Source organism: Bos javanicus, chromosome 8 (assembly GCF_032452875.1).
Source record: "Bos javanicus breed banteng chromosome 8, ARS-OSU_banteng_1.0, whole genome shotgun sequence".
Classification (NCBI taxonomy): domain Eukaryota; kingdom Metazoa; phylum Chordata; class Mammalia; order Artiodactyla; family Bovidae; genus Bos; species Bos javanicus.
In genome coordinates this window covers 53,861,355-53,874,177 of record NC_083875.1, presented here as the reverse complement: position 1 = coordinate 53,874,177, position 12,823 = coordinate 53,861,355, and the positions used below count along the sequence as shown (strand labels likewise).

Genomic DNA, 12,823 nt, shown 5'->3' with positions numbered 1-12,823 from the left:
TTCACAGGATAGCTTCCATTTAGAGGGAGAGGGTGGGAAGATTTGGGAGAATGGCATTGAAACATGTATAATATCATGTATGAAATGAGTCGCCAGTCCAGGTTCGATGCATGATACTGGATGCTTGGGGCTGGTACACTGGGACGACCCAGAGGGAGGGTATGGGGAGGGAGGAGGGAGGAGGGTTCAGGATGGGGAACACAGGTATACCTGTGGTGGATTCATTTCGATATTTGGCAGAACTAATACAATATTGTAAAGTTTAAAAATAAAATTTTTAAAAAATGAAATAAAAATTAAATAACTTATAAACATTAAAAAAAAGAAAACAACAATCAAAAGGGAATTTCCTGACAGTCCAGTGGTTAGGACTCAACACTTTCACTGCCAGGGCCCAGGTTTGATCCCTGGTCAGGGAACTAACATCCTAAAAGCCACAAGGCCATGCCCATCTCCCCCTCCAAAAAAATTTTTTTAACTTTAAAAATTAAAAAAGACCCAATTTCCAACATGAATAATAAAAAAAAAGACCCAAGTATATACTGTCTGCTTAAAAACCCACTTTAAATACAAAAGTACATATAGTTTCAAAGTAAACAGATGTTGAAAACCATATTATGCTAACACTAAAAGGAAGAAAGCAAGGATAGCTATGTTAATTTTCAGACAGAGCAGACTTCAAGGCAAGCAAAAGTTGTAAGGGATAAAGAAAGGCATTAAATAATGATAAAGCAGTCAATTTTCCATGAGAATACAACAATCCTTAAGGTGTACTTATTGAACAATAGAAAGGAAAAAATGATCATAATGCAAAGAGAAACAGATGAACCCACTACCTTATTAGAACCCTTCATACTCTTCTATCAGAAATGAAAAAAACATATATAAAATATATATATATATATTATATATATATATATGTATATAATATATCAGTAAGAACACAATTCAGCTCGGTAACACCATCAAATAACTGGAGGTAATGGATATCTAGAGACTACTTCATCCAACAAGAGCATAATATTCATTCTTCTTAAGCTCACATGGAATATTTACCAAGATCAACCACATTCTGAGCCACAGAACACAGCTTAGCAACTTTTAAAAACAGAAATCATACAATGTCTGCCTTCAGACCACAGAAGAATGAAAACAGAAATCAGTAACAGAAAATTAGTTGGAAAATTCCAAAATATTTGGAAAATAAATAACACATTTCTAAATAACACATGACTCAAAAAAGAAATCTTGAAGGAAGAGTTAAAAACACTTGAAATTAAATGAAATGTCCATGCTCTAATTCCCCCAAATCTGAGAATATGTTATCTCATATGGTAAATGTAACATTACAGAGGTGATTAAGGTCAAGATTAAGGGGAAATGATCTCTGATTATCCAGATGCACCCAATCTTAATTACCTTAGTTTTTAGAGTGGAAGAAAAGGTTAGAGAGACTACAACATAAGAAGGACCTAACACCTCATAATGGTTCTGGAATACAAAAAATTATTCGCAACGATTCAGAGAGGCCTGTAGGACCTAAGCCCAATCTACACCTTATAAGCAGTAAGAAAATGGACTCAAATCAGATAAAACTGATGTCCTGCCAACACCTGAATGAAGAAGAAAACAGATCTTCCCCTACAGCCTCCAAAACAGAAGTCCTGTTGATAGCTTGACTTTTGCCTGTTGAGACTTGTCAGACATCTCAGTTACACAAATTTAAAAAATTTGTGGTAAACTGTTGTAATATCAATAGAAAACTATTTCAGTATTTTAGTATTCATTAAGTAGATTTAAATTTCACCATTTTTCTTAATGAAAAAAGTTATCTTCATATCCCTCTAGCCTACTCCTTAGATCAAAGTATAATATGAAAGTTGAAGACTAACTCATAATATGTCTTTGATAATATCAAATGTACTGACTAAATGTCTAGAGAATTTATATCTAGAAGCTAATCAAATATTAAAATTAATTTTTTAATTAATCTCAGATATGCAGGTGACACCACCCTTATGGCAGAAAGTAAAGAACTAAAGAGCCTCTTAATGAAATGAAAGAGGAGAGTGAAAAAGTTGGCTTAAAGCTCAACATTCAGAAAACTAAGATCACAGCATCTGGTCCCATCACTTCATGGCAAACAGATGGGGAAACAGTGCAAACAGTGACAGACTTTATTTTTGGGGGCTCCAAAATCACTGCAGATGGTGATTGCAGCCATGAAATTAAAAGACGCTTACTCCTTGGAAGGAAAGTTATGACCAACCTAGATAGCATATTAAAAAGCAGAGACAACAAAAGTCTGTTACTTTGCCAACAAAGTCTGTCTAGTCAAAGCTATGGTTTTTCCAGGAGTCATGTATGGATGTGAGAGTTGGAAAGCTGAGCGCTGAAGAACTGATACTTTTGAAATGTGGTGTTGGAGAAGACTCTTGAGAATCCCTTCGACTGCAATGAGATCCAACCAGCCCATCCTAAAGAAAATCAGTCCTGAATACTCATTGGAAGGACTGATGTTGAAGCTGAAACTCCAATACTTTGGCCACCTGATGTGAAGAACTGACTCATTTGAAAAGACCCTGATGCTGGGAAAGACTAAAGGCAGGAGAAGGGGACGACAAAGGATAAGATGGTTGGATGGCATCACTGACTCAATGGACATGGATCTGAGTAAATTTCAAGAGTTGGCGATGGACAGGGAGGCCTGGCGTGCTGCAGTCCATGGGGTCGCAAGGAGTCAGACACAACTAAGCGACTGAACTGAACTAAATTATTTTTAAAAACAGAGATACTTACCAAAATAATCTGGACATTTTAAGCAGACCTCTTTCAAAAAGGCATTTGCTTTCAAATCAAATGTTCTAAGCTCAATATCTGTGCCCAATCCTAAGACATTAATTTCTACCACCGGTAGTTCACAGTCTCCAACAAGGTGACAGAACTGAATCAAAACCTAGAAAAGAAAGAAAAAAGAAACAACTATCTAACACACACACAAAAATATTTATGCAGATGGTGGCCATATATGGATATATGAGGTATACATATGATATAAATGATATAGATTTCAATTTAGGAGAGATCTTATACATATAAAATACATGCACTAGGCAAATTATTTTCAATAAATATATACTGAATAGTAATAATACATATAAACTCTTAATTATTTTTTTAAGTGAAAGAGGATTTATTTAAACTTTCCACAGACAGAGTGTGGTCCCTCCCAGAAGGTGAGGGTGGACAAATCTTTAATTATTAAGGAAATTAATCTTCAAAGGGGAAGGAGAATCACAAAGTAACATCTGGATTGAGCTTAAATAGGATTAAAACAATGTCTATTAGTAATAAGACTATATAAATAATCTGTGAATAGCAGAAATGACCAAAATTTAAATAAGCTATATTAATTTTACTACGGTACATATAAGGCATACCTCTGGCACTTCAAATCTTATTTTATACTCAATCATATTTTTAAAACAATCTGGTTTCTGAAGATTTTTCTGTTGAGGACTTTTAATTCTAGATGGTGATTGAAGAGGCTCTTCCAATGGACTACATGGTGCATCAAAAAACTCCTCATCTGAATCTAAATACCACAGAACATTTTTTAAGTCAATAATCTACAGGACTGATTTAATAATAAAATTTTAATAATTTATCTGAAATAAATATGAACACTACAACACTTCTTCAAAAAACTGAAATGTCAGTTTTCAAAAAACTGCAACATCAAAATAAAAAGAAAAGAATATAGAGATTATAGCTGCAAAAATAAATTCTTAATGACAAAATGTATCAAAAATTACAAAATGCAATCTTTAGAATAGGCATCTTTAAAATCAATAGTCTAAAAACTGCCAAAGAAAATTTTATAGCAAATGCCAAGGCCAATTACTACCTACATGATGAATACTCAAAGGAACATACTAATATGCTCACTCTATCTGGAGAGCAAAACAGAACTTAATTACAAACTCTAAAACAGTAAAAGCAGGGGGCAGGCCCTGCAGTTTAAACAGAGAAACTAAGATTAAGCATTATTTCACATATGGACAACTATTTAGCCATATATATGATAATAAATTTTTTAAACATACTTTAAAGGGTCCAAAATCCAGTCAAACTATTAAAAGAAGGTTTAAGAGAAACTAAAACCATCTAATATATCCCTAAAAATATAAAATTGAATTTAAGGATAGATGATCTCACAAAAACATTTCCTTCCCCTTCCCACCAAGCCTGATCACTACAGAGAAAGGTAAACATTCTCTAGAAAACTGAGGATCAACATGGCAATTTCTGTTATTTAACATTTAGCAATTTTTAAACTCTTAAAAATAGTAAAATATATTTATTTTTCTTTCCAATGTGGCCAAAAAAACCTGTATTTCATAACAAAATATTTACAAGTCTTCATAGGTGAATGTATATATTAAGGCTTGATTATTTTCCTTTAATAAGTGAAAATAAAATGTGAAAAGTTAAAAAAAAATTACTATAATGAAGATCTCCAAAAGCTAAGTAACAGATTATAAATTAGACACAAACTTTCATGGGTTCTTTTAGATCACAATAGGATAGAGAAGATTAAAACTTACTAGTGGTCCTTGCTAATATGGGATTCAATTGTTTTTTGAAGCTTATTTTTAATTGAAGGAAAATTTTTTCACAATATTGTGTTGGCCTCTGGCACACATCAACATGAGTCAGCCATAGGTATACATGTGTCCTCTTGGTCTTTAACCTCCCTCCCACCCTTCCCACCCCTCTACATTGTTACACAGCCCCAGTTTGAGTTCCCTGCGTCATACGTCAAATTCCTTTTGGTTACCTATTTTACACATGGTAGTGCATATGCTTCCATGTTACTCTCTCCAGAAAATCCCACTGCAAAAGGAATTTAAGTGAAATTTTCTAGATAACATGCATATCTACTATTGCCTGAAATTGTTTATGTGGTCTCCAAATGAAAATTATTTTTATAATCTATTTATAACAAGGAAAATTTCCTAAAGTAGCTTCATTTTACCATCTTCAACACATGGAATTTCCAAAAGAGGAAATTTCTTCTGTGACATCTGTGATGTTCCCAAAGAAGTGGATCTTTGAACCTGGAAGAAAAGTTAATTCACTCTCAACTGGTACATAGACTTTTATTGTAAGTTCTAGGACGACTGTGACAACAAACACACACACACATAAATCTGAATTAACTGGAAAAATTCCAGTCTGAACTAGAAAATTTGTAAATGTAAATTTAAAGAAGTGCTTTTACAATTTAAGGCTAAATATAAATTTCACAACTGTTACAATCATTTCCTTGTTGACAGGCTTCATATAGGAAGAAATCATAGATATATCTTAACATCTTACTAAATAAAGGAAGCCACCTCTATGGCATCCACAGGAAACAACCAAAGTCTCAAAATTTAAAGCCTCTGTGGTTAGGGAGCCTGTACTTTTATTTTTAATTTTTTAAAGATATTTTAGTAAATTACTTTTCTACTGTCCTGAGCCAAGTAGAGCATACAAAAAAATATAATTCATTTGAAAATGATAATAATAAAAGATACCCCTGAATCTTCCATCCAGGCCAAAAACCAAAATAGTACCAGATACTTACATAGAAGCATCTTATGTGCTACTTTCTTGATCACATTCCCTAAAATTGATTTATTTTATTTACTTGTTTTTAACCTTCTATGACTGATTTTATAAGTAAAATATTATTTAACCTGTTTCTTTCTAAACTCAGAAAGAGGCAATAATATTGCATACATTTTCCTGTGACACTGTTTCAACAAAATATTCTTTAAATTTTATCCATATTGATACTTTACTCATTCTTACTGCTATACATTGATGAATATAAACCACTGGTTATTTGTCCATTACAATGTTGGCAAATACTTGTGTGGTTTAGATTTTTGCTTTTACTCACATTACCAGTATAACCATCATTTAACACATGGGCTCAAATGCAAGATTTTCTATCGTGTATATATCAGAGTGGAATTTTATATATTCACTTTAATAAGTACTATCAATATGTTTCACAAGTGTTTGTAAGACATTATATGATGTCATCAGTAGATTAGTGTTTGTATGGCTCCACTTCCTCATTAACATTTAGCATTCTCAGACATAATCTTACTGGCATTTTCACCCTAGTTTTAATTAGAATTTCACAAATATAGTTACACATGGTTCATGGATTGTTTCTGCTTCTCAGAATCGTATTCATTTGACGGAAACATTTTTACTGAAATATAATCTACTGCATATGAGTATGTAATTTAAGTATAAAAACTAAATTTCAAAAAGAAAACACACCCATGCACCCAAAATTCAGATCCAGGAACAGAACATTACCAGCAACTCAGAAGCTGCCCTCAGAGTCCTCAATCATCAGGCATACCACCACAAAAAGTAACAACTCTGCTGCCCCCAATTTCAATATTGAATGTTTTGAAGTTTTTTACACTACATTCATTAAAGAAGATTTTGTTTTATGAGGTGAATAATAAAACTGAACATCTTTCTTGTCTGTTTGCTCATTTCTTATTGGATTCCTGGTCTCCTTACATATTTTGGATAGTCTTTCTCTTGTGGCTCAGATGGTAAAGAGTCTGCCTGCAATGCAGGAGACCCAGGTTCAATCCCTGGGTTAGGAAGATCCCCTGCAGAAGGGAATGGCAACCCACTCCAGTATTCTTGCCTGGAGAATCCCATGGACAGAGGAACCTATGGAGCTACAGTCCATGGTGTTGCAAAGAGTCGGATTCGACTTAGCGACTAACAGCTTTTCTAAGTTGTATGGGTTGCCAATATTTTTCCCAGTTGGATGGACAGCCTTTTTTCATTATTAACAGTATCATTCAAAAGGCAGAAAATTTTAGTATCTAGGAATTTACTTTTTTTCTCCTATATTTGTACCTATTTATCCCAAGACACTTTTATCCACCACAAGAACTCAAAGATTATCTCTGTTTTTGAAGGTTTTCAAACTTTACACCTTTGGGCATTTACATTAAGTCTCTGTTCCATTGCAGGTTAAATTCCATGTTTGGTATATGTTACAGGCTGATGTTCACTTTTTTCCCCACATGGAAATCTAATTATTTTAAAACAATTGTTGAAAAGACTTACTTAGTTGCACTGGAAACTTTGTAAGAAATAAAATATATACATTAACCATATTGTTAATTTATTTCTGAATTCTATTCTACTTTAGTTATCTTTATGTCCATTCTTACACTGAAACAACACTTTCCTGAATAAAGCAGCTATAAAATAAGCCTTGAAATCAAATATTAGAAACCCACCAACATTATTCTTATCCAAATTTTTTGGCCAACATATGTTCATGTATTTCCATATGTGTATTATAATAAACTTGCTAACTTCCAAAAGAAAAATCTGGTATTTAGATTGGGACTGTGAGAAATCTATAGGGTTTTGAGAGAACTGTCATTTTAAGAGGGTCAGTCCTCCAATTCTTAACTGTATCATTCCACTTATTTAGGTCATGATCAATTTTTTACAGAAATGTCCTGTAGTTTTAGATTCACAGGTCTTATTATTCCTTTGCTACACTTTTCCTAATTATTTAATTTTTTAATGCTATTACAAAAGGAATATTTTTCTTAATTTGATTTTTAGAAACAACTTACTATTTACATTGATGATATAGACTGCAACCGTGACAAATTCGCTATTGCTAGTTGTATTTTTCTACATTCCTTAGGACTTTTTGCATAAATGATCATATCATCAGGAAACAGTTTTACTTTTCCCTTTCTATTCTATCATTATTTCTCTTAAGTTACTGCAGAAGCTAGAATCTTCAGTATGAATTTGAATAGAAGTAGTGAGAAAAGCCATCATTCCCGCACTATCCGTGATATTACAGGGGAAGCGTTCAGTCTTTTTCAAAATAAACTTTATCTTAGTTTCCTAAATTGATGGGGCACCCTTATATTCTCAGTTTGATATCATGAATGGTTGTTGGAGCTTATCAATGCTTTTTCCTTGTCTACTGAAATAATCATACATTTTTCATCCTTTATTCAATAATTGAATAAGTGTACTTAACACTGATTGGTGAACTATTTTTGCTTTCATGGGATAAATTCTTTCCTGGGTGTTTTAAAGTATCATAGTATCTAATCTTTTTAAAATATCATACTATTTGACTATAATATTTGCTAAGTATTAATATTTTAAAATCTATGTTAATGAATATATAGATCTGTAATTTCCTCATAATTCCTCTATCTAGTTACAACAGCAGGGGAACAGATGCAAAGAAACAAAGTGTGGCCTATGCACAGAGGAAAATAGCAGACATAGTTCAAGCAGAAGCAAAGGCATCAGATTTACTGGGGAAAAAAAAAACGTTAAATAAATTGTCTAAAATGTTCTCAGAGAGCTAAAATGAGCCATTGAGAAAGAGATAAAGGAAACCAGGTGAATGTTACAACAAATGGAAAGTATCAATAAAGAGACAGAAATTATAAAAAGAAACCAAACAAGTTCCAGACCTGAAAACTACAATAACTGAAAGAAAAAATACATTAGAGAATTTCAAAAGCAGAGTTGAGCTAGCAGTAAACATGTGCACACATCAGTCAAAATTATTAAAAAAAAAAAAAGAAACAAAGGATAAAGAAAAATGAACACAACCTAAGGGGCCTGTGAGATACCATAATGTAAGGTGATGTATGCATTATGAGAACACCAGCAAGAAAAAGACGAAGAGAGGGCACGAAAGCATATCTGAAAAAATAATTACCAAAAATGTGCCCAAATATGATGAAAAACTGGGACAGAGGAGCCTGGCAGGCTACAGTTCATGGAGCCGCAAAGAGTTGGACACAACTGGGCAACTGAGCAAAGCACTTACATAAACCTAAAAAATCTAAGTTTAATAACTGAAAGTAACATATATTCAAATACATCCACTCCAAAACATAATATCATCGAACAGCTGAAAGACAAAGTAAGAAACTTGCAAGCAATAAGAGAAGTGAGCTGCCTATGTTAAGACTCTCAGTAAACTATGAAAAGCTAATTTCTTACCAGAAACCATGAAGGTCAAAAGGTAATGGAAAGTCATATTTGACACCAAGGATTATGTGTCTGGCAAAACTATCCTTCAAAATGAGAGAGAAATTAAGATATTTCCAGACAAACAACAACAACATAAGGAGTGTATCATCACTATACTTGTCCAATAAGAAATCCTTGCCAGAGCCCTTTAGGTAGGGAAAAGAATACTAGATAGTAACTCAAAGCTATATAAAGAAGAAATCTCCAGTACATATAATTACATGAGTAAATAAATAAGGAGATGTTGTATTCTTAGTTCAGAGTCACCTTTTTTATTTCCTGTACACTTAAAAGAAAACCATAAGAATAATTATAACGACACTACTGAATACACAATGTATAATATGGAAATTGTGACAACACCACAGGGAGTACAAAGCTGTACAAAAGTTTCTGGCTGCTTTGCAGTTAAACTGGTATTAACTCAAAACACAGTTTATAAATTCAGAATGTTAAAAGAAAAAATTTCCTAATCAGTAATGACTTTAATGCTTAATATTTTACTTATGTATTTGGTATCTGTACAGGTGTCTCTGACCTCATCTTTATCTCTGTATTCTTACTGAACTGCAAAATTCCTAAAGGATAAGACTTGTATCTGTTTAACTCAATTTGTACACTATAGGCAGAGCACAAGCATCAAATGAACATCTGGTATAGTTCAATAATGACAAACACAAGAGAAAATCAAATATAAGTCAACAAGAGACATTAGAAAAAAGCAGATGAAAATACAAAATCCCTTATTTTAGGATCATGCTATATATAACTTGTAAAATCTACTTCTTCAAGTTTATATATGAGATTATATTGGTTTTATTACTTAAAACAAGAGAATTTCAATGAGTCACAGGAATAAAATACAAAGTAAAAGTAACAAATATTTTGGACTCTTAGACTAAAAAAAAATGATCAGTGAGGACAAACAAGAAGTGAAGAGGAATGAAATAGATTTACATTTCACTACTCTGATTTTCTCTTCATGTTAAAAAAAATAAAAAAGGCAAAACATTACCTTTTAGTCTTATTTGGATCAACTGGAAATGGGTAGTGGACTAAAAAAGCATTAAAAAAGCTCATTAAAACAAAAGGCGCAAAAGAACAATAACCAAACCACACTTGTATGGTTACTTCTAATATGGAAGCATCAGGGGGTAATAAAAGCACAATTGCATCCTCCTCAGTTCAGGGAGACACGAAATGGCACGGAAAAAACATCTTATCCAATTAATCCAGAAACCTGTAAATCTCCATGACACTTTTGGAAAAGTTAACAGGGACATGAGTTTGAGCAAGCTTGGAAGTTGGTGATGCACAGGGAAGCCTGGCATTCTGCAGTCCATGGGGTTGCAAAGAGTGAGACACAACTGAGTGACTGAACGGAACTGACCAGATTTAGTCCAGTATTTAGCATGGCCATTTCATGGCTGAAAATACATGGTGGTGGCGGTTCAGTTGCTAAGTTATGCCCAACTCTTTTGATCCTATGGACTACAGTCCACTGAGCTCTTCTGTCCATAGGATTTCCCAAGCAAGAATACTAGAGCAGGTTGTCATTTCTTTCTTCAACCAATGGCTTTAAATATCAATGGATGGAACCATCCAATCAAAAGGAACAAACTGACAAAATGGATGAAAAAAAATTGGATCCAACTACATGCTGTCTACTTTGTTGTTATTCAGTTACTCATTGTGTCTGTCTGTGACCCCATGGACATGGACTGCAGTATGCCAGGATTCCATGTCCCTCACCATCTCCTGTCACCATGCTGTCTACTAGAGATTCCTTTTAGATCCAAATACACAAATAGAAAAGTGAAAGGACTGAAAGAAGGGACTCTATGAAAACAGTAATCACAACAGAGGACCATAAAGAAGGTTGAGTGCCAAAGAGTTGATGCTTTTGAACTATGGTACTGGAGAAGACTCTTGAGAGTCTCATGGACTACAAGGAGATCAAACCAGTCAATTTTAAAGGAAATCAACTTTGAACATTCACTGGAAGGATTGATGCTGAAACTGAAGTTTCAATACTTTGGCCACCTGATGCAAAGTGCCAATTCACTGGAAAAGTCCCTGATGCTGGGAAAGACTGAGGGCAAGAGAAGATGGGGCAACAGAGGATGAGAGAGATGGATGGCATCACTGACTCAATGGACATGAGTCTGAGCTAAGGCACAGGAACCAGAGGTCAAATTGCCAACATACGCTGGATCATAGAAAAGGCAAGGGAATTCCAAAAAAAACAGCTACTTCTGCTTTACTGACTACACTAAAACTGTCACATTTGTTTATACTCAAGACTAATGAGAACTGAGAAACAACATTTAACGCTGGTGGGACTAAACATTCGTAATCAAAAAGCAAATTTGGCAAAATTCATTAAAAAATAAAATTCACATATTTCACTCAACGATATCACTTCCAGAAATGTATCCAATGGATAAAAAAAATACTCAAATATATGTATAAGAAAGTTCAAAGCACTGATATTTTTTATAACTAAAAATATAACAATATAAAAGCCCATCAAAAGAGAATTACATTATGCAAAGGATGGTACACTCACAAAATTTAACACTGTACCACCATTAAAAAAAAAAAAAGGCATATCTTTATATGCTGAACAGGTAAATATCTCCAAGGTAAATAACATACGTTAATAATGGTGAAAAAAGATTTAAAACAGGAAGTATAATTATCCCATTTATGTAAATTTTAAGAACATTATAATATAAACATATACATATGTATACACATAGATACATATTTGTACATCTGTGTATTAACAAAAGCTATAAACATTTTCAAAAAACTAGAGAAGCAGAAGTTAACCACTAAGGAAAGGGATTAAAGATCGGAAAAGTGAAGAAAGGTAGACACCATTTTACACTTTTGTTTACTATTTGCATCTTTAACTATTTTATCATTTTCTCTTTCAAAATGTTATTTTAAAAAGTCTATTACGGATGAACTGTTTCACTCCAAATTTCTGTGGTTACACATACTCTTTGTGAAATCTGTTTTTAAATTCTTCTTTCATTAATTTTGAAAATACATTACCTGAGATGATTTGACAGGCACATTTACTTCAGTTGCAGGTGAGGGTTTTGGAATGCTTTCAATCAGTTCCAAAATCCCTTGCAGTTTTTTATCTGAGATTCGTAAAGAAATTAATGGTAAGTTTCCATAAATCTTGAATCTGTTTCAAAAAGACAGAAATCACTATTTAAAAAATGACTATTCATCTTATATTATCTAAGAATAATCAAATGTGATATTAAGTAGTAAAAATTATCTACACGGTCCACGGGACAAATTATTTCACAATCTAAGAATTCCCATCATTTTTCCAATCTCATCAGCTGAATTAACAACATTATATTTAAAAGGCTTATTTTCTATTGTTATTACGTTTACTGCTAAGTCACTTCAGTCGTGTCCAACTCTGTGCGACCCCATGGTCTGCCGCCTACCAGGCTCCTCCGTCCATGGGATTTTCCAGGCAAAAGTACTGGAGTGGGGTGCCATTGCCTTCTCCAATTATGTTTACTATCCTTCTATTATTTTGTCAATGCCAGTTGACAATTACTACTTGTAAGTGTTTATTACCAATAGGCATTAAGGAAAGCAGTTGATATGTAATACAATAAATAATTCTCACAATCTATGAGGCAGAAATGTATTTCTGCTCCCTGTTTCT

The 12,823-nt window shown here is 33.3% G+C and overlaps 1 protein-coding gene across 3 annotated transcripts in view; it reads right to left on the bottom strand.

The window, feature by feature from the left end:
- Window positions 1-12,823, bottom strand: part of VPS13A (vacuolar protein sorting 13 homolog A) — a 282,284-nt gene that overhangs the window by 154,592 nt on the left and 114,869 nt on the right. For all 3 annotated transcript variants that reach the window (XM_061425581.1, XM_061425582.1, XM_061425580.1), the window contains exons 23-26: window positions 12,184-12,322; window positions 5,039-5,120; window positions 3,441-3,595; window positions 2,800-2,956 (exon numbers count right to left, since the gene is read on the bottom strand). In XM_061425581.1, the coding sequence (XP_061281565.1) occupies window positions 2,800-2,956; window positions 3,441-3,595; window positions 5,039-5,120; window positions 12,184-12,322 (533 nt within the window). The remainder of the gene's footprint in view (window positions 1-2,799; window positions 2,957-3,440; window positions 3,596-5,038; window positions 5,121-12,183; window positions 12,323-12,823) is intronic.